Source organism: Molossus molossus, unplaced genomic scaffold, assembly GCF_014108415.1.
Source record: "Molossus molossus isolate mMolMol1 unplaced genomic scaffold, mMolMol1.p scaffold_m16_p_16, whole genome shotgun sequence".
NCBI classification, from domain to species: domain Eukaryota; kingdom Metazoa; phylum Chordata; class Mammalia; order Chiroptera; family Molossidae; genus Molossus; species Molossus molossus.
The window spans coordinates 27,334,142-27,359,822 of record NW_023425351.1 but is presented as its reverse complement, the minus strand read 5'-3'; the positions used below and the strand labels follow the sequence as shown (position 1 = coordinate 27,359,822).

Sequence of the window (25,681 nt, the reverse complement as noted above, 5' to 3'; positions counted from 1 at the left end):
TCTCCCTCTTATTTTCCCCCTTTGCCCAGTGATGAAGGTCAGTTTTAATTTAGTCCGTGTGACAGTTACTGCTTCAGATTTTATAGCTAACCACTTTTTAGCATTTACTGTGTGCCAAGCACTGTAGTATATACTTTACATTGGTACTTGAGGTAGTTGCTGTTATTGTCCACATTCTAAACATCATCTCAGGTGTTTCATAACTTTAAGGCAGTTAATCTGATGTACTATAATAGTGATGAAAGATCATTGTATTGATAATTCTTTGTCCCTGAGATTTATTCAGTACTGACACTTTACCATCTCTCTCCTTATTCCCTTGTCCCACCATCCCACACATTCATTCCTTTAACAAATATTCAAGTTATTGCTAAATTCAAGCACTGTTCTTGGCACAGCGGATATAGCAATAAAACAAAGACTCCACTCTCATGGGACTTTCATTCTAGTAGAGAAGGTAAATGGTAAATGAATAATAGATCAGATAGTGATAGGTGCTATGAAGAAAAATAAAGCTAAGTGAAGAAAAGGGGAGAGAGAATAAAGTAGAAGAGAGCTGTAGCTATTATATTTAGGGTGGACAGGGAGTGAGGGAGTAAACTATACAGGTATCAGAGGAGGGCATGCCAGGCAAAGGGCACTGCAGGAGCAGATACTAGAATGGGGGTGTGCTTGACATGTTCAAAGCACAGAAAGGACAAAGAGGTCAAGAATGTTCGTTCACAACTGATAATTTTAAATATTTTCTAAGTGTTTTCTTTTTAGGCCTTGAGACTACAATTGGGCCAGAAAGTTATTCTCAGCTACATTGGCCTATATCACCAGGTTGCTCATTATGGAAAACTGTCTAACCTAGCTTTCTAGCCCTCTTACCTCCTTTCTTCCAATCCAAGGGGACTATATGGAAGTAGTTCTCTCTCAGTCTGACTTTTCTTCACCTTTCTTTCTCTTGTTTATCTACCCATTAAATTTTGTGAAATAAAAAACTATGCTAGGGTCCTTAATTAGCTTCCGTCAACTCTTTTAGCATGAGGGCCAGTTTGAAAAATTAAAATGTTTATATTCAGTGAGCAAAAGCTAAAAGCATTTCCCTTAAGAACAGGAACAAGACAGGGATGCCCACTTTTGCCACTCTTATTTAACATAGTAAGGAAGTCTTAGCCACAGCAGTTTGACAAGAAGAAAAAAATAAAGGAGATCCAGATTGGAAAGGAGGAAGTGAAACTGTCTTTATTCGCAGATGACATGTTGTTGTTCATAGGAAACCCTAAAGAATCCATCAAAAATCTGCTAGATTTAATAAATGAATTTGGCAAACTAGCAGGATACAAAATTAACATCCAGAAATCGATGGCATTTTTATACACCAATAATGAACACTCAGAAAGGGAAACTAAAAAAAACAATCCCATTTACTGTTACAACAACAATAACAAAAAAATACCTGGGAATAAACTCAACCAAGGAGGTAAAAGACCTGTTCTCAGAAAACTACAGAACACTGAAAAAATAAATAAAGGAAGATATAACAAAGTGGAAACATATACCATGTTCATGGATTGGAAAAATCAACATCATTAAAATGTCCATTCTACCCAAAGCAATCTACAGATTCAATGTAATTCCTGTTAAAGTACCAACAGCATATTTCACAGATGTAGAACAAATACTTCAAATGTTTATATAGAACCGTAAAAGACCCCAAATAGCCACAGCATCTTGAAAAAGAAGACCAAAGTGGAAGGGAGCACAATACCAGATATCAAATTATACTCAAAACCACTGTAATCAAAACAGCCTTGTACTGGCACAAGAACAGGCATATAGATCAATGGAACAGAACAGAGAACCCAGAAATCAACCCAAGACAGTATGCACAATTAATATTTGACAAAGTAGGCAAAAGCATACAATGGAGAAAAGACAGTCTCTTCAATAAATGGTGTTGGAGAAATTGGATAGTTACATGCAAAAATATGAAACTAGACCACCAATTTATACCATATACAAGAATAAACTCAAAATGGATAAAAGACTTAAATGTCACTTGTGAAACCATAAAAATCCTAGAAGAAAATTAGGGGAAAAAAATCTCAGACATCATACATGGCAGAATTTTCACTGATACATCACCTAGGGCAAGAGAAACAAAGGAAAAAATTAACAAATGGGACTACATCAAACTAAAAAGCCGCTGGCCAGTTTTGCTCAGCCATTAGAGCTTCAGGCCATGGACCACAGAGTCGTGGGTTTGATTCCAGTCAAGTGCACATACCTCAGTTATGGTAAGGTCCCCAGCCCTGGTCAGAGTCCTGTGGGAGGCAACCAATCTATGTGTCTTTCTCACATCGCTGTTTCTCTCACTCTATCTGAAGATAAATGGAAAACTATCCTCAAGTGAGGATTAAAAAACAAACAAACAAACTAAAAAGCTTCTGCACTGCAAAAGAAACCAGCATCAAAATGAAAAGGGAATCCACTCTCTGAGAGAACATATCTGCCAATGATACATCAGGTAAGGGGTTAATATCCAAAATATATAGAGTACTCATACAACTCAACAAAAGGAAGACAAACAATCCAATTAAAAAATGGGCAGAGGACCTGAATAGACACTTCTCCAAACACGACATACAAGTGGCCAGGAGACATATGAAAACATGCTCCACTTCTCTAATCATCAGAGAGATGCAAATTAAAACAACTATGAGATATCACCTCACACCTACCAGAATGGTGGCCATCAACAAATCCTCAAACAAGTGCTGGCAAGGATGTGGAGAAAAGGGAACTCTAGCACACTGCTGGTAGGAATGCAAACTGATGCAGCCACTATGGAAAACAATATGGTGTTTCCTCAAAAAATTAAAAATGGATCTGCCATTTGACCCAGTGATCCCACTTCTTGGAATATATCCTAAGAAGCCTGAAACACCAATCAGGAAGAATATATGCACTCTTATATTCATAGCAGCACTATTTACAATAGCCTAGGTCAAGAAATAGCCAAAGTGTCCATCAACAGATGAATGGTTAAAAAAGCTATGGTATATTTACACAATGGAATACTATGCAGCTGTAAGAAAGAAAGATCTCTTACCCTTTGAGATGACATGGAGGAACCTGGAGAGTATTATGCTAAGCAAAATAAGCCAGTCAGAGAAAGACACGTACCACATGATCTCACTTATTTATGGAATATAATAAACAGAATAAGCTGTTGACCAAAAGAGATGCAGAGTTATGGAAGTAGGGGACTGACTAATAAACCTCAGAGGCATGGGGGGTGAGGAGGAGGAGCAGGAAGAGATAAACCGAAGAACTTATATCCATTTATGCACAACCAATAGACATAGACATTAGGTTGGGTAAAGCAGGAGGTGGAGGAATCAGGAAGGAGGGGATTAACAGGAAAAGGGGGGCACATCTGTAATACTTTCAACAATAAGATAGATAGATAGATAGATAGATAGATAGATAGATAGATAGATAGATAGATAGATAGATGTATGTTTGTATGTATGTATGTTGGGGGAAAGGTAATCAGAACACCAGTGGGGGGAAAAAATGAAAGCTTCCTAAATGTGGAGTAAAATATTTTTAATGTCGTGTAGTAAAAAAATAGCAAATGAAAACTCACTACATGATATGTAAAATGTGTTATTTACAATGTTCTAGAAGCAGCAATTCAGTGGAAAAATAGATTGTGTGTATATGGTTATATTATGATTTATCTAACAGAAAATATAAAGAATTTTAAAATCCTAAAAAAAACTTAAAATGTTTACAGCCTACTTTTTCTCCTTCATAAATCACCTTTATTGAGCTTGAACTTACATACCCATTAAATGTACCCATTTTAAGTGTTTAGTTTGTAAACACCTATGTGACCAATCCAATCAAGATAAAGAACACACCCAGAAAGAGGTCTCTTTGTGCCCCTCTCCAGAGATTCCCCTCCACCTCCAGCACCCACTTACCTGCTTTGACTGTAGATTAGTTTTGCCTGTTTTAAGTGTCACATAATGGAAGCATACAGAATTACTCTCTGGCTTTTTTCACACAGCATCATGTCTTTGAGATTCACCCATGTTTCACATGTCAGTAGTTTGTTCCTTTTTATTGCCCAATAGTTATCCATGTTAGGAATACACCATGATTTGTTTATCCTGTTAATGGACATTTGACTTACTATTTTTAAATTAAAAATTAAAATAGTTTTGGGTTCCATTAAAATAATGAATATTATTTTGCCTGGCCAGTGTGGCTCAGTGGATTAAACGTCATCTCATGGACCTGAGAGATCCTGGTTCTGTTCCTGGTGAGGGCACATGCCTGGGTTTCAGGGTCAATCCCAGTAAGGAACATGCAGGAAGAAGGCAGCCAATCAATGTTTCTCTGTCACATCGATGTTTCTTTCTGTCTCTCCCTTCCTCTCTCTCTAAAAAAAATAAAATAAAAAAATAAAAATTAATATTTACATAATAGATTACCTATGAGATTAATTTAAAGAAAATCAAGAAGAAATTGGATACTGCTTTATAGCCGCTAAACTTTTCATGCTTTCTTTGAGAAGTGGCTTGATGTTTTTCATTCTGAACTCTATGGAAGTTTGACAAGCTGCATACAGACCTTGAGTTGTTCATCATTGAAACTGTACCAGAGGTACCTTTCAGAATCTTCCCCCAAAAGTCATATGTATTTCTTCATTCCTTAAATCCTTAATCACTACCATTCTTGTTCCATTTTGTTTTCTCATTGTTTCCTTTCTTCTGTATTTTTTTTATCTTTATTGTTGAATGTATTACAGATGTTTCTCATTTTTCCACTATTGACCCCCTCCTCCCCACGCACGCCCACCTCCTGCCTTTTCCCACACTGTTGTCTGTGTCCATTGGTTATGCATATATGCATTTAAGTTCTTTGGCTTATTTCTTCCCACCCCCCAAACCCCTCTTCCCTTTGAGGTTTGTCAGTCTAGCAACCAATTTGTACTTCTTAACTCCTTCACCTTTTTCACCAATTCCCCCAAAACCCCTTCCATCTGGCAACCAACAAAATGTTCTCTGTATCTATGAGAATGTTTCTGTTCTGCTTGTTCATTTTGTCTGTAGATTCCATTGTCGATAGATATATATTTATTGCCATTTTTATCTTTTTCTTCAAGAAGACCCTTCAACATTTCATATAATAATGGTTTGGTGGTGATGAACTCCTTTAGCTTTTCCTTGTCTGGGAAACTCTTTATATGGCCATCGATTCTAAAGGACAGCTTTGCAGGATAGAGTAATCTTTTTTTTTTTTTTCCCTCACCCGAGTACATTTTTCCATTTTTTGTTCAGGTAGAGTGGGAGGGAGGGAGAGGAACAGAGAGAGAGAGAGAAACATCGATGTGAAAGGAACACATCGAGTGGCTGCCACCCGCACGACCCAGGGCCGGGAACAAACTGCAACCGAGGTACACGCCCTTAGCGGGAACCGAACCCGGCTCTCTCAGGACCACAGGCTGACGCTCTAACCGCTGAGCCAAACCGGCCAGGGCAGGATAGAGTAATCTTGGTTGTAGGTTCTTGCTTTTCATCACTCTGAATATTTCTTGCCACTCTCTTCTGGCCTGCAAAGTTTCTTTTGAGAAATCAGCTGACAGTCTTATGGGAACTCCCTTGTACCGTAACTAACTGCTTTTCTCTTGCTGCTTGTAAGATTCTCTCTGTCTTGAACATTTTGCATTTTGACAATGATGTGTCTTGGTGTGGACCTCTTGGGGTTCATCTTGTTTGGGACTCCATGTGCTTCCTGGGCGTGTATGTCTGTTTCCTTCGCCAAGTTAGGGAAGTTTTCTGCCATTATTGTTTCAAATAGGTTTTCAATTTCTTGTTCTCTCTCTTCTCCTTCTGGCACCCCCAAGATGCGAATGTTGGCACGCTTGAAGTTGTCCCAAAGGCTCCTTACACTATTCTCATTTTCTTGGATTCTTTTTTTCTGTTCTGATTGGGTGTTTTTTGCTTCCTTATATTCCAAATTGGTGGTTTTCTTCTTGGCTTTACCTACTCTACTATTGAATCTGTGTAAATTATTCTTTATTTCAGTTAGTGCTTCCTTCATTTCTGACTATGCATCCTTCATTTCTGACTGGTCCTTTTTTATACTCTTGAGGCCCTCACTAAGTTCGCTGAGGTTCTCACTAAGTTCATTGAGCATCCTTATAAGCGGTGTTTTGAACCCAGCATCTGTTAAGTTGCTTATCTCCATTTCACTTAGTTCTTTTCCTAGATATTTTTTCTGTTCTTTAATTTGGGACCTGTTTCGTTGTCTCCTCATTTTGGCTGCCTCCCTGTGTTTGTTTCTGTGTATTACTTAGCGACAGGTATGGGGCTAGTTGAGACCAGATGCTGCTCGTTTGAAAGAATTTAGGAAAACCTGAAGCAGGATCCAAGACAGGCCAATCCTAAGGTTCAGCAACTGGCAACAGTTGGGTGGGCCTGAAAGGCGGGGCCTCAGGGAATCACCAGGGCGGGGCAACCAGTGTGAGCCAGGTTGCTGGAGTCCCTGATATGGCAACTGTCTGCCGGCCTCATGGGGGAAGGGCTCACCAAAGGAACAAAGGCCTCTGACTGCACAACTGTCCCATAGAAAGCCCCCTCTCCAGCCCTCACTCCAGTGCCAAACAACTCAGTTCTTCCCTGTATGTCTCTGGCGCCCCTCAAACTGCCTCCCCTCCAAGCTTAGAGGGAGTGAGTCCGATAAGTCCGTGCGCGGGCCCTTTAAGGAGCTGCCTGGGGCTCCAGCAGCGTCAGCCTCCCTGAGCCTCAGTTCCGGCTGGTTTTCCAACCAGAAGTTATGGGGATTCTCTTCCTGGCACTGCAACCCTGAGCGGGGCACCTGGTGTGGGATGGGGACCTCTCAGTCCTCAGGGAGGACCTTCCCAGCCGAGGTGTCCTCCTGATTTTTATCCGCTACATGTGGGTGTGGGACCAGCCCGTCCACCTCCGCCCCTCCTACCAGTCTCCATGCGGCTGCTGCTTTAATTCCTTAGTTGTAGGACTTCCATTTAGCTTGATTTCAGGTGGTTCTGAATGATGGTTGCTCTGTAGTTTAGTTGTAACTTTGATGTGGTTGTGGGAGGACGCGATTCTGCGTTTACCTACGCCGCCATCTTGACCGGAAGTTTATTTTTTTTTTTTGTAATTTATTAGTATGGCAGAAACTTTTCAGTTACTAGCAATCTGTTTTTATAGGCCACACCAAGATTATGAATACCATCTGTAAAAGATAGAGTAACTGTGAAACAACCTGCTTACAAATTTTTTAAATAAAAGTGTTTCATTTCAGAACTCCTGGTGGCTACAGGGCGCCAGGAGCTTACTAGACATGCAAACTATATAGACCCAGGCTGCTTGAGTGTTGTTTGTTTGTTTGTTTGTTTGTTTGTTTGTTTTTTTGAGTAAATCTTGTAAGATATATTTTGTTATCTGATATTATTATTTTGCAGCTGAAGTTGGGTCGTCATCACATATTTCACATTCAAGTCCTGGGAGTCAAATGTTTGCTTGTATGCTATTCAATTAGAATGTGTTTCTATTCAAAAACATTACACATAAATAATATCACATGTTTGTATCCACTTAAATAATTAGCCTTAGCAATGATGTTATAATCAATCCATTATTCAGACCTTAGTAAAGTTTTCTCCTGTTAAAATAATTATGTAAGTGGTTGCCAGGGGCTGGGAGGAGCGAATAGAGAGTGACTACCAATGGGTATGGGGTTTCTATGAGGGATTTTGTGGCCTAAAATTAGATAGTGGTGATGGTTATACAGTTCTTTGAATGTAGTTTAAAAAATAACTGAGCCCAGGCAGTGTGGCTCACTGGTTGAGCATCAACCCATACACCAAGAGGTCGCTGGTTCAATCCCTGGTCAGGCCACATGCCCAGGTTGTGAGCCAAATTCCCAGAGGGGGCATGCAGGAGGCGGCCACTCGATGTTCTCTCTCATCGATGTTTCTGTCTCTCTCTCCCTCTCTCTTCCTCTGTCTCTAGAATCAGTAAGTAAGAAATATTTAAAAACAAAACAAACAAAAAACTGAATTTTACACTTTAAAGGGGTGGATTTCATTGTATGTGAATTATATCTCAATAAGCTTTGACTAAAAATAATTCATATTTACATATAATTTTAAAAACTGACACAAAGTTATTTTACAGTATGACATTTGTTTTGTAATTCTGAGATAATTATGAGTTTTTTGGAAAGATTCTCCCAAAGGTCTCATAAATACAAATATACTTCCACTTCTTTACTGAAAGACAAAATTATGCAAATTAAAATAAAAAATAAATCAAAACACCCTGACCATGTCACTCTATAATGAAGATAGTTCCCAGAATAGCATATTATTTCTTACTGCTTCAGCCTCAGAGATGCAAAATAATGGAGTTTGAGGATGAAGAGGGAAAATCCAGTTGCCGTTGCTTTATTTTATTTTTATTATATTGAAGTATTTCTGTGTCCTTTATCCTCCATACTTAGTCAGATTTCTATGCCTTGTCAATTTTTCTATGAATGTCTTTTTCTCCCTTCATATTTCCATAGCTAACAGCCTTGACATAATAGGCATTACATTCCAGCAGGGTTATTATGCTCATTCCCTCCTGGTTTTTTTTCTCTCTCCCCATCCAGGCTCCCCACCTGCAACTGCTGTATTGATCACTACAGCTGTCATTATTGATCAGCCTCTTAACACTATTTCATTTTCTTACTAAAGAGCATACATGGGCCACATACAGCAAAGCATAAATTCCTCTTCTGTGAAAGACAATTTAAGGCCCTCCAGGATCTGAGCTCACTTGACTAATCCCACTCTATCTCTACTCTTCCCAGCCAGTATTTTGCGTTAGACAAATTGGTAGCAATCTGTTGTTGCACACATGCCATGTTCATTCTCCTTTCTGTGACTTGACTCATGCTGTTCTCCTACCTCTCTGAACCTTTTCCCTTCCTGCTCATCCTGTAAGCCACACCTCAAGGCCTATTATATTTATGAATCCTTTCCTAATTATTTCTACTTTCCCTCTACTCATTTTGCTTTTACTAGCTGAATTGTCAACTTAGTATTCATTAAATGGTACTGAATATAGTTCTTTAATCATTTTGTGTTTGTAAATTTTATTTCTCCAACTATGACCATTGTTAAGCACTTTGATGTCATGGTACATGTATTCATTATACTGGCTAAATAATTGGCAATCAGCTATTGATTGATTAATTAATTTTCTTTGTATTGATAGGTAATATGGGTTACATTTATTATAATGTTTTAATATCTTAGCCCTGGGTTTGGGGCTTTCTTTCAGCATTCCTTTATATTATATTTATATATAATATTTATATATATGTATCATCCCTTTATTATTAACTACTGCCATGATGCCAGGACTTTTTTTTTTAATCCTTACCCAAGGATATTTTTCCATTTATCTTCAGATAGAGTGGAAGGGAGGGAGGGAGAGAAACATTGCCATGAGAGAGACCCATCGACTGGTTGCCTCCGTCATGACCCCAACCAGGACCAAAAACTGAACCGCAACCCACATACCAGACCAGAATTGAACCCAAGACTCTTTGTTCTGCAGGCCAGTGCTCTAACCACTGCACCAAACTAGCCAGGGCAGGACTTCTTTTGTTATGTTAGGCACCTAGACAGGGAAAAGTTCCTGCTTTCTGTATTACTCCCTCTTCAACACTGATCTTGATGTCAAAGCTAGCTGATGAGATCATGAAGAACTTTGAAACTATTGTATAAAATAGAACTGACCAGAAAAACACAAAGGCTTTTATGTAGACTTAGAAGGACATTAGAGAGTAAAAAGCTCTTTTCTTGGGATAGAAGAAATAGTTACCATCCTAGAGATATGCTGCTATAATTCATCCCATTTTCTGTTGTCTCTTAATGTTAATACTTTTTGCAGCTATTCACAAGTGTTCTATGAAACTTGGACTCTTAAAAGGCTGAATTATCATTACAGTGTGACTTAAATATTTTACATGTTTTGTCACTAGGCACTCCATATTGCATTAAAAAACTCCCACGGACTCCTCAGAGAGAAGAAATTATAGAAGATGGAACACAACAATATGTTTATCTGGAAGATGGAGACGTGGTTAAGACTGAGGGTGCCACCCTAAGGTACGTAAATTACCTTTGGCCTGGGAAGGTGGTAGGGGGTGGGAGTAGTCTATGTATACGTGTTGTAAAAGGAGGGCAAAGGAAGTCTCCTGAATATTTGCTTGTATGAATGAAGAAGGATATAAGAGATCTGATTACATTGGTTATGCTGGGAAGAGAAAATGGGTTGCTTGAGAAACAGGGAAAAAGAGACTTCTCCGTCTATCTACTTTTTTATAATTATTTGTTTGAATAATATGATTATCATTTTTAATGAATAAAATTTAAATTAAAAAATAGATTAGAATTTTCTGCTAGGAAATTCAGGGCTTTCTCATATTCTCACTTCCAAAAGATGACCCATACCCATATATTTTAGGCCAGGCCTATAATCCCCTATGACCTATTTGTGTTTCTAACTCAGTAATTGTAGAACTGAACTAATTATGATTCTCCTCTCTCCCCCCCACCATCTATCCTGGCTTGCTGATTTCAGAACATCTACTTCTGTTAGTGCTTAAGATTTTATTTTGTCTTCTGTGATAGAAGCTAACTCCTTTTCACCTTTATCACTTTCCCTCCCCCTGCCCACCACATCTAATCATGTTAGGGTTTTTTTTTATTGATGTTTTTTAGAGAGAGAGAGAGAAACATAGATATGAGAGCTAAACATCAATCAGCTTCCTCCTGCACACCCCCTAGCTGGGATCAAGCCTGAAATCTGGGCACGTGCCCTGACCGGGAATCAAACTGGCAACCTTTTAGAGAATGGGACGACACCCAGCCAACTGAGCCACACTGGCCAGGGCTAATCACGTTAGTTTTTAGCTAAAAAATATTTGTTACTGCTGTCTTTCTTTCTTCATGTCCACTACCACTACTTCTTGGTAATATTCCTGTCTCCAGGCTCTCCCCTTTCCAAGCTACCCTTAGTATGCTCTGTCACATGAAAGCTTGAATAATTCTCACTGCATACAAGATAATGTTTATTCTCCTTACCGCAGCCTGGCCCCAAACCACTTTTCTGGTCTTAGCTCCTACCACTCCCCCTCGCAAACACAATTAGCCATGTCCAAATACTCCTGAGCACATTCTATCTGTTCATGCCTTTGCTCATACCCTCCCCTTTGCTAGGTCTCACCCCTTCCCCCAACCTTGTCCCCCTGATAAATGATTATCCATCTGTTCTTCAAACCTCAGTTTACATATTACTTCAAGAACCCTCTGGGCAGAATTAACTGCTTCCTCCTCCAACCTTTATATAATTTTCATTTTTTTATTACAACACTTACTAAATTATAAAAAAAATTTTGGTGTGTAAATAGGTATCTCTTCAAAAGGTAATCAGTTCCCTGGGTTTACAATACATAATAGTTAATGTCAGTTACTGTAGCAAACCACACCACAAATGTATAATAGCTCAAACATTAAGTAAGTTTACTTCTCAGTCACATTAAGTCCAAAAATGGTTCCTATTCCTGATCAGCAAATGAGCAAATGACCCTCATGCATGTAATGTTTCAAGATCCTTGTGGATTATTCCGACCTCAATACTTGGCTTTCAGAGTTGCCATACTCACCACAATCAGTACAGTGAGTGGAGAATGAGCATGGAAGGAGGCTTATGTGGGAGGTGTTCATGGACCAGGCCTTCTGTTGCATTGCCTATCAATTCAGTCATGTGCCACTCCTGACTGTGGGGAGGCTGGAAAATACTCTTTAACTTCGTACCCAGGCAAAGAGGAAATAGGTTTGATGATAAGATAGCCATCCTCTGACACAGGCAGATACCAGATTCATCTTCATATCCTCAGTCCCTGGCAGTGAACATTTATCCTACATGTAATAAATGTCTACATCTTAAGAGGCAAGTAGATGAACAAATAAATGAGAGAGGAAATGAAGTAATGGGTGTCTGTGCCCCCTTTCGAAACAGCGTCCTCTTTTCCACTATGCCAGTGATTTACAAAATTTAATTTATAAACCAACTAATTGCTGGGCAGTTTTCTTAAAATGCTATTGTTCAGAGTATGATAGTATCTTGTATAATTTGCTGCTGATATCACAGAGAATCAAATGTTATATTACTACTTCTTCAAAAAGTATTCTTGTCCTGGCCGGTTGCTCAGTGGTTAGAGCGTCGGCCCATAGACCAGAGAGACCCGGGTTCAGTTCCCACTAAGGGCACGTACCTTAGTTGCAGTTTGTCCCCAGACCCAGTTGGGGTCGTATCGGTGGCAGCCAGTCAATGTGTCTCTCTCACATCGATGTTTTTCTTTCTGTCTTCCTTCCTCCTGCTCTATCTGAAGATAAATGCAAAAACGCCCTCGGGTGAAGATAAAAAAAATTAAAAAGTATTCTTGGCAATACTGAATGTCCTCCATCACATACCAAGTGAAAGAAGGGGCTGGAGATAGGAAGTGGTTCCAGTCTTCTGTCTCAGAGGTTTATCAGGACTAGTTTATCAGTTATCACAGAAGCATGGATATTAGATCCATACCTAACATGCAGATAAAGACTATTCAGGCTTTGGAAGTTAACTACCTACCACCCATCTGCCGTAAACAGACCACATATTTTAAGCTTTTAAAGCATACAAACAGAAAAGTGTACATGTCATCAGTGTGCAAGGTGGGGAATTGTTACAAACTGAACAAACCATATGAGCAGTTTGCAGATTAGAAACAGCAGCAGTGCCCTAGAGCCACCCACGTACTTGCTTCCTGTCACTGCCCCACCCCCTCAGTTGAACACTGTCTTGTTTCATGGAGTGAATTGATGCCAAGGATCTCAATATTAATGTGAATTCCATTTAATTTTTGTTTTACTGCATTCTAATTGTTAATATGGGAATCTATTTTAAGATTTGAGGGGAAAACTAACACAAAGAATTAAAAAAAACACTTTTTTAAATGACAGTAAATCTTTTCTCAATATGTAAATTCCAATTATGCTAAAATCTGAATAAAACATTTAATTTACTGTTGATGTAGTTTCCATTTTTATAGTCAGTAAATCCTCAATTGTGTTAAATGTTAACATGAAGACTCATTCTTACACAAAAGTTCCATAAACAGAAGGTTAAAATTTACTTAATCCAAATTTTTGATGTCCAGTTGATCTTGTCTACATGCCAATCTTGAAAAGAAAAAAAAAAACAATAGGAATAGAGATAATACTCACCAAGAACCCATTAGTAAACAACAGAAAGTTAGCAAGGTTCTCAGTAAGGATTCTGGATGTAACCCTCGGGAATTTTCTAGTGAACTAAATTTAAGTTCTCAAAGTTAATCTGACAGCTTTTGCTGACTGTTCTGAATGTTCTGAGAGAGCCACTCTTACGAAGTCTGTGTCACAGAAGCGGAGAACTAGATGAATGCTCTACCTGATGAATGGGAGGCACAGCTGCAGTTCCTCTGATCTTTAGCAGAGCACCTCTGATGTCATTTCCTTGTCTCCTCCCGCCTACGTGAAGTGAATTTTAACACAGTTTTTATGCAAATTAAAGCATTAGCCACCCAGGTGACTGGAGGATTGGAAGTTCTGATCTCCTAATTTAAGAAATCTTTGCCTTCAGCCTAGAAAATATCAAAGGAAACCATTAGTGAGTCTGGCATGGGGAGTGGGAAGGGAATAATTAAGGAGGCATTACAAGCTCCTTGACGGATAAGACAGTTTGCAGACCCTGGAAGAATGGTCCTCCAAGTGAGTTTATGTAGATTAAAAAGAACAAAAGATTGTGGTTCCATTTGTAAACACATTATATGTGTGACTTCATAAGATTGTCCATAAGATAAGATAGACACCCATACCACATATTTTTATAGTTGCTGGAAATATGTCTCCTGCGATTATTTTTATATAACACGGAATATTTTCACTAACTGGTTGCAGCAGGTTTAATCACAAAAGAGATGATTTCTAACACCTCACCATTACTAAATACAGTAATCATTTGACATATATGAAGCATATACTTGGAAACCATAAACGTAAAATAGTTCCTAAAATCAGTTCTTAATGCCTCTCAAAAATAATTGTTCTCATTACACAAGTATCTCATATTCTTATACCTTATATCTCTTATGTTTTTAATGAATTCTTTACAAAGGCTTTCCAGTTACAATATTTAGCATTGAGGACTTACTGAATTTTTTGGCAAACAAGAAACTTCTAAGTTTAGTCATTTCAGTTTTCTTAAATACTGTTCTCTACAAGTTGAATTTTGTCAAATGTCTTTGCAGTGTCTAGGAGATGAACTTACTCATTTTCTCCATAGCTTTATTATGAAGTGCAGTCATCTCATAAAACTGAAACACCCTGACATTTTTTAAATAAATTGTATTTGCTCTCAATGGTATTTTTAAATATGCTTTTGGATTCTATTTGTTAATATTTTAGTTAAGATTTTTTTATAACAGCATTCATTAGTGAGATCAGGAAGTAGTTTTCTTTTTGTTCAACCTATGTCAGGTTTGGGATTCATAAGTTTTTTCTCTTTTTTCTATGCTCTGGGATAGGTTAAGTAGTTGGTAGAGTTATTTAGTGAAAATACTGAGCCTTTAGTTAGTTGCTAATGACATTTACACCCCTTTTTAGTGGAGCTTCATTTTGCTTATTTGTAATATGGTCCGGTGAGTTTAGCTTAATGCAAATAACTTTAACTTATTTCTGTGAATGTCCTGCTTCCCAGCAATCTTTTATCTATTGGTTTTAGCGTCTATTTATGATACTTGCCTTAATTAATATATTGAAGGTGGCACAATTGTGACTTTTCTTATTCTATTTCTTCTACTTTCTTTTTGGTTTTGTTTTTTCTTTATTTGCTTACATTCTTCTTAAGGAAGAGATTGCCCCTTCCTCTTTTTTGAGTGTAACTACAGACTTTTTTTGTTTTTTTATTCAGGGCTTCCTTGTCCTTTTGATATGGCCCCCTAATCTTTCAGTATCTTCTTGCTGTCTGACACAGGATGTCTAATACCACAATTTACTTTCCCTGCCTCAGACCTGGAGCCAGCATGTCTTTAAGAAACCCTGGTTTCGCCCTGGCCGGTTTGGCTCAGCGGTTAGAGCGTCAGTCTGCAGACCAGAGAGTCCCAGGTTTGGTCCCTGCTAAGGGCACGTACCTCGGTTGCAGTTTGTCCCCAGCCCCGGTTGGGGTCGTGTGGGTGGCAACCACTCAATGGGTCTCTCTCACATCAATGTTTCTCTCTCTTCCTTCCTCTCTCCCTCCCGCTCTATCTGAAGATAAATGCAAAAATGTCCTCGGGTGAGGATAAAAAAAAAACAAAACAAAGAAACCCTGGTTTCTCTGAGGGAAATGGTATTTAGAAACAAAGAACTGAGTGTGAGGTGTGCTCATTACTGCTAGAGTATCAGCACATCTGGGCCTTTTTATAGACAGAGCTAGAAAAAAAAATTGTGAATTCATTATTCCTCGATTCAAATAAGAAACAACCCGAAATTTAATTCCCTGATTCCATTTTTTTTTTTTCCTTATCCCACAGTGAAAAACTTGGTTCTTGACATTGATTTATTTACTTGTTTATACTAGCATATAATACACACAAAATAGTTTCAGAAACAATAACTAGTAACACTGCTAACGTTAAACCTATTAAGTTCAAGATATCTTTGCAATTCTTTTGATCTTAAGATATATTCCATTAAGAATGTACAGGCTTAGTATTATATTTAAAACGTATTTGAGCCCGGCCAGTACAGCTCAGTGGTTGAGTGTTGGCCCATGCACCAGGAGGTCGCCAGTTCAATTCCTGGTCAGGGCACATGCCCACTGGGTAGGATGGCAGGAAGCAGCCTGTCAGTGTTCTCTCTCATTGGTGTTTCTATCTTTCTCTCCCTCTCCCTTCATCTCTCTCTAAAATCAATAAAGAAAATTTTTAAAAATAAATAAATAAAACTTATTTGAATCAATTCAGTTTTTTACTGTGACTATGTTATCTATCCAAAGTACAATAAGATTTACTTCTTTCTATATTGAATATTAAGGATTTTTCCTTTCTATTTATGTTTTGAATATACGAAATATTTACATAGAATGAAAGTTAAAACCACTAAAAAAGGTTGTTCTAATTAGAGAAGTCTTGATTGCACCTCTATTCCCTACACCCTACATGCCTACCCTCTATGGGCAGCTGTATTTATCAGTTTTTTATTTATCCTTCCTGACTTTCTATTTTGCAAAAATAAGGAAATATATACATTTATGTTTTTATTTCCCCATCTTTCATATATAAAACAGCATACTATGAACACTCTTTGGTGCTTTGCTTTTTATCACTTGACAGTATATCCTACAAATTACTCCATATCAGTCCATAGAGATCTTCCTCATTCTTTTTGATGACTGTATAGTGTTTCATTGTGTAGATATACCATAATTTATCCAGAGTGACCTATGACTTGGCATTGGGTTGTTCCTAATGTTTTGTTATTACAAATAATGTAATGAATAAATTATTTTGTATTTGTGAAGGTATATTTTTGGGAGTAAATTTCTAGCATTGGGTTTGATGGGTCAAAGGATGCTATTTTGTTAGAAAATGCCATATTTCCCTCTATATGGACTGTGCCATTTTGCTTACCCTCCAGCAACATATGAAAGTGCTTTTTCTTATAGTCTTGCCATAAAGTGTATTGTCAAATGTACTTCCTGCCCTGGCCGGTTTGGCTCAGCAGTTAGAGCATCACCTGTGGACCAAAGAGTTGCAGATTCAATTCCAGTCAAGGGCATGTACCTCAGTTGCTGTTTGATCCCAGCCCTGGTCAGGGTCATGAAAGAGGCAACCAATCAATGTGTCCCCCTCACATCGAAGTTTCACTCTCTCGCTCTCTCCCTCCCTTCCTCCCTCTCTCTCTCCCACTCTATCTGAAGATAAATGGAAAAATATTCTTCCTGACATGCAAAGAAAATTGAAAAAATATATATGTTCCTAAAAAATAAAAGCACTGTCTGTAGTAGAAAGATTGGTGATTTTTATCTACTTTTAGGTACTTTCCTTTTCTGTTTTCCAAATTTGTTGTAATCAGTATTTATTATAAAATTTTAAAAAGTGGGAAAAGTATTAAACTTATACTTCAGAGTGAGAAATTTGATTTGGTTGAAGGAGAAAATTTCTGGTGATAAGTTTCAGTGCGTGACAAGAGAAAAGGAAGCTTTTTAATTCGCTGACATTATTTATTTGTGTCTTATCCAGGGGTAAGGATAAAGAGTAATTTGCTTCTCAAAATTTCTTCTAAGCTTAAGAGTCCATAATTGTTTGTATTTCTTCTTTCAGAGTTATATACACCCCTGGCCACACTGATGATCATATGGCTCTACTTTTAGAGGAGGAAAATGCTCTCTTTTCTGGAGATTGCATCCTAGGGGAAGGAACAACTGTCTTTGAAGACCTCTATGATTATATGAATTCTCTAAAAAAGTTATTGAAAATCAAAGCTGATATGATATATCCAGGTAGGTAATTTTTTAAATCTGGTAAACCATTTGTGTCAGATGATGAGAAAGAATTATTGTGTGTGTGTGTGTGTGTGTGTGTGTGTGTGTGTGTGTGTGTTTTCGGCCTTGAAGACAGACATATAAACTACTTCTTTAAATTATACCCATAAGTCCTGTCTAGCCATGCAATTTTTAAAAGGGCCAAGATTTATATTAACTTCTTATAAACATATAAGGGATAGTTTTAACATCTAAACAGCAATTATAGAACTGTTAAACAAGGGAAATAACTTACATTGAAACAAGAAAAGATTTTCCTTCCATAAGCTATCTTCAGTTTTATTAACTTGATTTCTGTAGTGGACCTCATTTTAGCCATGTAACCATGGGTAACATTTGACCTCTGAATTTTAGTTATTTAAATTCACACAATTGAAATATCAGTAGCTTCCATATGAACTGTAAAATCATTTATTTTGATTCTCCAGGAAAAGAAACCTGTTGTTAGTATCTCAGCTATCACTGTACTGCTCTGCAGTACGAATTTCCCCTCCATTCTGAAAGCTAAGAAATATACAGGACCCAATAATAGGGTCCAGAAAAGAAAAGAGACTAGGGCACTTAATTTTTAAGTCCTTCTAACTTATTCCTAAACAAAGAGCCATGGAAAGATCTGCAAATACAGTGTCTTCAATACCCTCATATTCTCTCATGAGTTTCTACTACTGAGGGAGTGGGAAACATACCCTGGGCATTTGGATTAATATTATGACATAAAAGGAATGGAAGCTGACAGCTATTTTTAAAGCAAAGAGAAGAGCCGTTTGATGCACTTGTATTCAAGCAAAGCTAATAAGAGGCTGCCTAGCAGAGGCCCTTAGTGTGTTACCTTTAGTGAATCCAGTGAACTGCCTTATTAACACAGCAGGAGCTTATATGAAAATTATGTCCTGTAGCCATAGCTACCATATATTAAAGCCTGCTCCCCATCAGGTACATGCAGGGACCTTTCCAGCTAGCTGTTGTTCTCACTAAAACCCACTGAAGAAGGTAGCAGTGTCTTCATTGTACAGCTGAAGAAACAGTTCAGAGATTTTCACGGCCAGACAGCTAGTAAATGATGGTTGGTATTCTAACCAAAGCCCCTGCTCATGGGCTTTGAAAACCCATGATAATGGGTTAGCCTACTTCTGTGTATTTTGTCCTCAAATATTTTAAACATCCTTCTGGCTGACTTGTGTAATATATTAATTTGCACTGAGCAAAAGAGCATGTAAATTTCAATATAATTTTATCTGGGTTGTCAACATTTCTGAATTACAAGCCTATATATAAGGTCTTTATTGTTTTTGTTTTTGTTTTTTGTTTTTTGTTGTTGTTAACCCTCGCCCGAGGATACTTTTCCATTGATTTTAGGTAGAGTGCAAGGGAAGGAGGGGGAGAGAAAGAGAAACATCCATGTGAGAGAGACACATTGATTGGTTGCCTCCCACACAACCCCAACTGGGGATCAAACCTATAATCCATGTATATGACCTTGACTGGGAATCAAACCGGAGACCCTTCAGTCTGAGGGCCAGACGCTCTAACCACTGAAGCAAACTGGCCAGGGCTACAAGATAGGTTCTTAAAGTTCTACTGTGGTTCCTGTGAATTTCTAATAGCTCTTGGTTACTTACATGAAGCTACTTTTACATTCCCCTTTTCAGTCTTTTATAAGTAAGTGTAGCACAGTGGTAATAGACTAGACTGGTTAAAAGCTCCTGGGTCAGAATCCCAGCTCCACTCTTTAGCTGTGTAACTATGGGCAAGTTATTTACCCTCCTTATGCCTCAGTTTCTGCTATGAAAAAAGGATAATAATAGTACCTACCTCTTGGGATTCTTGTAAGAATAATATATAGCATTTAGAACAGTGCCTGGCAAATAATAAGTACTCTGTAAATATTACCTATCATTACTGTTGTGATTCCTGTTATTGCTATATTTTTATCCTTTTTAATGTACATAATAAAATTTTATATACATTTTGATATGATTATCTAATGATTTTTGGCATTGTACATAATTTTTAAGTCTCATATCTGTATAGTTTTCCAAGTAACTCTTATTTGTTGTGTATTTAGTATGCTGTTTCAATACATCATATGGATTATTTTTAAATAGGATGAATTAACTTCAGTTATACTTAATATTTTAATCTTGTTGAAATAATTTTTTATTACTCTAATTCAGGACATGGTCCCGTAATCCATAATGCTGAAGCTAAAATTCAACAATACATTTCTCACAGAAACATTCGAGAAGAGCAAATACTTAAAATATTTCGTGACAATTTTGATAAATCATTTACAGCAATGGATCTTGTAAAAATTATTTACAAGGTAATTTTTCTTTATCTTATTTATATATAGCCACAATTTTATTAAAATAATCTATTTTAGCTCTGGCCAGTTTGGCTACGCAGTTAGAGTGTCGGCCTGTGGTCCAGAGAGATCCGGGTTTCCCACTAGGGTCACATGCCTCGGTTGCAGTTTGTCCTTGGCCCTGGTCGGGTTGTGCAGGTGGCAACCACTCGATGTGTCACTTTCACGTTGATGTTTCTTTCTCTCTCTCTCTCTCTCTCTCCACTCTATCTGAACAAAAATGGAAAATGTCCTCGGGTGAGGATAAAAAAAAGAATCTATGTAATAAACTATAGCCATAATAATCCTAGTCACCTCCCAAAAGAGAGTAAGGGTTAATTTTATAAGTAATGCTACTTGCATATATTCAAGACCAGCAACCTCAACTTTATAGAACATAGAAGTTAAACAAAACCTTGCCCAGAGAACAAAAATAACCATTCTGAGCCATCATTAAACCATATTCTTCATTCTGTAGGAGAAACCGTTTCCAGCAGCTTGATGATGAAGTTTTGTAGTGACTTATGTATTGTTCTAGCCATCTTGATTATCTGGTGTCCTAGGCCATAGCAAGTGAGGAGAGGCAGTCTGCTGGAGACAGATACTAGGACAAGCGCAGTAAGGTGCAGCAGCGATGCCTGATGATGGATAAAGTGCATGTGAAGAACATGAGTAGAGAAATTTAGTGTATAGAGAGAACCTCTCACTACAATGGCCTCTGAGCACATCACTATATGACAGCACTATGTGGCAGTCTATCAGTATAGTCCAGTTTTTCAGCGAATGTTTATTAGATAACTGCTGTGTCGGCAGTATAGCTTAGAAGTATTAGATTACCTGGGTTTAAACTCTCCCACTACCACAACCTATACAGCCAAAAGATACATGAGAGTGTACCTAAAGATGAGCTTGAAAAGTTACGTGGGGCCAATTACAGCTGGTAAGGGTCCTTAATATCCTGTATACCCAAGTTATGAGAAAACAGATCATTCTCAGTGTGCTTTGTTTTAGTTTTGTTTGTTTGTTTGTTTTTGTTTTTAAACATAGAGCAGGAGGGAGAGATGGGGAAGAGAGAGAGAAACATCGATGTGAGAGAGACACATTGACTGGTCGCCACCCACACGACCCCACCGGGGCCGGGGACAAAGCGCAACCAAGGTAGGTGCCCTTAGCGAGAACCGAACCCGGGACTCTCTGGTCTGTGGGCCAACGTTCCAGCCCCTGAGACAAACCAGCCAGGGCAGTGTGCTTTGTTTTAAAAGAGAAGGGTGATTAAAAAAAAAAGAAAGAGAGAGAGAGAGAAAGGAGGGGAATGAAGGGTTAAAATAGCTAATGATTTTTTTTTAAAGTGCCATTGGCAAAAGGGTAATGTAAATATTTAAGTTCTGTGAAAGAGTTCATTTCTTCATAATACTAGAGTAGAGCCACTCGACACTATTCATTGGTATACTGGGATTTTTTTCTATCCTAAGTAGAGACAGATCTCTGATAACCCTCACAGATGAGTCATCAAGCATCTGCCCATACCTAAAATAATATTCCTTTGCATTCAGAATTGTGTTCAGTTGTGTATTCACTGTGTTTATGTGTGAAGTACCTGTTGAATATAGAATGGCATCAAGTACTACAGAGGGATTTATTCATTCAACAAACATTTATCAACTGTCTTTCATGTGCCACATACTGAGCTAATAGTATAGAGATACAAAGATCACTACAGATCCCTGCCCTCAAAGGACTCAGTTCATGTTCAACACATACTTGTATCAGTGGAAAGGGAAAGTGTACTCATTACAAAAAAGTTACACCATGTACTTGTAATACTGTCACAATAACTTCCATTTTTTTGCACAATTTTATGTGCTAGACACTGTACTTAAATGCTTTACATTTACAAATGTAATTTGAGGTACTTAATTCAAATACCTCAAATTTTCACTGCATAAAGATACAATTATTCCAGTTTAATAGGTTAAAAAACTGACTTCGAAAGTATAAGCTAAGCAACTTTTTCAAGGACAGACAACTAGAAAATGTCATGCTCAAATGTCAGATGTCAGATACTCAAATCTTGTTTGTGTCATACCAGGCTTCCTCCAAGGCCAATGCACAGTATGTCAGGCCATAAAGGAAGAGGGATCAATTCTACCTGATGAAGATACAGGATAATGAGGCTTGTCTGGAAAAGCTTTGGAAACTTAAATCATTTCATTGGATCTAAACAGAAGGGAGATGTGGTCAAACACTGGGAGTAATAAAAGAGCATTGCATGTGTTTGAAATCCCATGGAGAAACCACATATGAATGCATATGTGGATGGTCAGGAAGAGAGTCCCAGGGAATGAGTTAGGAAAGGCAGGCATGATCAGGTCATGGGAAGCCTTAATTGATTGCCATGCTAACAATGTTGAGCTTTAGCCCATAACCTGGGAATGATCAACTATTCAAGGTCTCAGGAAGGGGAGTCACATAATGCGATCTAGAAGATTACACTGGTGGAGATAGTAAATGGTACTGGAGCTTAAGGGAGAGTTTGGGGTTGGAGGTTTACATTTGGGGATTATTAATTTGTGATATTGCTGTGGCAAGTTGGTTGAGTAAAAAGAGAAGAGAGTCAATGATACAACACACTGTACACATTAGTGTTTAAGAGAAGTCCAAAGAAGAGTATCCATGATGAAACTAAATGATAAAAGAGGTAGAATAATCAAGGGAAATGTGAAAAGTTATTTTCATATAACCTAATAAATAAACCATAGGGCCAATGTCTGTAGCATCATCAAAGCTATCTAGAATAATTTTTACATTTATTTATTCATCCATTCGTAAAATATTTTGTTCCTACTATGTGCTATTTTGCTAAGCGCTGGGTATTTAGTAGTGAACAAAATGTACTATTGTGGGGAGGGGGGTGCCAATGGGGTAAAAAAGGTAAAATATCTGTAACAAAAAAATAAATAAAAAAAAATTTTTTAAAAAACGTACTATTGCCCTGGCCGGTTTGGCTCAGCGGTTGGAGCGTCGGCCTGCGGTACAGAGAGACCCAGGTTCGGTTCCCGCTAAGGGCACGTACCTCGGTTGCAGTTTGTCCCCAGCCCTGGTTGGTCGTGCGGGTGGCAGCCACTCGATGTGTCCCTTCACGTCGATGTTTCTCTCTCTCTCTCTTCCTCTCTCTCCCTCCCGCTCTATCTGAACAAAAAAAATGGAAAAATGTCCTCGGGTGAGGATAAAAAAAAACACACACACAAAAAAAACGTACTATTATCTTTATGGAGCTTATAGTCTATTTTATCTATAAGAATATAAATAAGAATATGATGCCTAAAGCAAGACACGTACAAGCTGAAATTGTTTTGACTATTACTATATAAAAATGAATTGAATTGGGGACATCTGTAATAGTGTCAACAATTAAAAAAATAAAAATTTTTAAATGAATTTAAATTAAAATTTTCTTTTGTTGCATTTTTTAGGTTTTGAAAAAATTAACTTTGTCCTTTTTTTAAAAAAGAAATGTTTTCTTTCACTCTCATTATATTTTAGACTACTCCTGAGTATTTACATAAAATGGCTGAACATAATCTCTCGCTTCATTTGAAAAAATTAGAAAAAGAAGGAATGATATGTAAGTATACTTCCAAATTTAATGCCAGCACTAAAATTTTTTTTAACAAATGAACTAGTTTCCTTTAGGAAAAGTAATGCCCATCAGAATCCTCCTTTGAATATCATTAGAAGTTGGAAAGATAGGCACTAGGAAGGGTCACTAGAGAAAGGCCAGTGGACCACAAGTGGAAACCAAACACTCCCATGGGAATTAGAATCTCGATTCAGGGTTCCAGTCCTCACCCACCAGAATGACAATCCAAGGCGTGTAGTAGAAAATAGCTTTTCTCCCAGACCACAAGACCACAAAGAATTTTATATGCAGAAGATGTGGGAACAGCTAAAAAGTTTAGCAGTACTAAAGGTAGTAAACTCAAAGATAGTAAAGCAGTAATTCTACAATTGTTTACTAGTGTTAGGTTAATTTGTCAAATTAAGAATCTTTATAGAAGTTTAATCCTTAAAATCAACAGATTCAAAGCTTGAATTTTGTGTAGAAGCTTCGGCAATGTTTTTAAATATACAAAACAAAAAATACCAACTTTATATTGAGCAACAAAATTATTTTTGGAGTGAATTTTTTTTAACTAGAATATAACTTAAAATCCAGAGAATTCGCTTGTCTGCTGTTAAAATTTTATTCTCTAATTTTCTTTCCACAGTTAGCAACACGGACCCTGACAAGAAATGGAGAGCTCGTCTTTAGTTTCAGATTAGTAAAAGTTGTGTTGTTTTGCTTTATTTTTAGAGAATGGTATGTTTTCTTAACTGTTAATTATTTACAGAGATTATAGAGTGTATAACGTTAAAAATAAATATATAAATTACATTTTATATCTATAAGATAGAATATTTATCTAACCTAGGTCTTACAACAAACAATAATGCTGTTTTTTCTAGCTGCTTCAGTAACAGCACAGATTTCTATGCAGTCCTTCCTTTTTTGCAACCCTTGTCTGTATCTACAGATAATAGCTTTGTTTTTATGCTTCTGTCGATTATATCATTATTATATATTACTGCTATAGCTCTCTATCATGTTTATTTTCTCATCATGGTGTTTCACAAATGATTCATGCACATCAACTTTTGGTAATTAAAAAATATATTCCCAGTTAAAGTCATTATATAATAAATAATTATTTCTATAATTCATGAGTACAACCAACTTTCCAAGTTTAGGTTTTAGTACAAAAATAGTCATCAGCTTATATGTGAATTATATACCATTTTTTAAATTAGAGGATTATAAAACAGGCATTTTTTATATAAGAAATGTTCTTAATTAGTGGTTATGTTCTCAGAGTAACCCACCAATGCTTATTTAACCCATAAGGTTACCAAACTGCTTTACTAAAATGAGCTCAGAATCCTGAGAATATACTTTCTGTACTCTTCCCTAAAGATCAGACTTGAATTTTTTTTAACTTTCTTTGACATCCCCCCCTCTTTCTGCCCTTTTCCCCAAGACCCTAGCATTTTCATACTATTCTAAGAACTTACTCTCATGCCCTAGAGACCTGTTGTGTTCCTGAAACCATTATTTTCCATATTGCAAAATAATTGTGAAAACAACAAAAAGAAGCAACCCAATTCAAAAATGGGCAAAGCACTTGAATAGAAACTTCTCCAAAGAAGATATACAAATGGCCAATCAACACATGAAGAGTTGCACTAATGATCAGGGAAATGTATATTAAAACCACAGTGAGGTACCACTTCATGCCCTTTAGGATGGCTGTTATTAAAAAACAAAAACAAACAGAAAATAACAAGTGTTAGGGAGGATATTGAGAAATTGGAACTCTTGTACATTTCTCGTTGGAATGTAAAACGGTGTGGCTTCTATAGTGGTTCCTCAAAAAATTAAACACAGAACTGCCATATGATCCATTTCTGGGTATAAACTCAAAATAATTGAAAGCAAGGACTTGAGCAGATATTTGTACAGCCAGGTTCATGGCAGCATTATTAACAATTGGCAAAGGGTGGAAGCAACCCAAGTTTCCAAGGGTGAGTGGGTAAATAAAATGTTATATATATC

The 25,681-nt window shown here is 37.4% G+C and overlaps 1 protein-coding gene across 1 annotated transcript in view; it reads left to right on the top strand.

The window, feature by feature from the left end:
- LACTB2 (lactamase beta 2) overlaps positions 1-24,471 on the top strand; it is a 33,281-nt gene extending 8,810 nt beyond the window's left edge. Inside the window, exons 3-7 of the mRNA XM_036264093.1 lie at positions 10,063-10,189; positions 17,467-17,645; positions 19,862-20,010; positions 23,575-23,656; positions 24,300-24,471. Coding sequence (XP_036119986.1) covers positions 10,063-10,189; positions 17,467-17,645; positions 19,862-20,010; positions 23,575-23,656; positions 24,300-24,343 — 581 coding nt within the window. The 3' untranslated portion in view covers positions 24,344-24,471. The remainder of the gene's footprint in view (positions 1-10,062; positions 10,190-17,466; positions 17,646-19,861; positions 20,011-23,574; positions 23,657-24,299) is intronic.
- Positions 24,472-25,681: the final 1,210 nt, after the last annotated feature.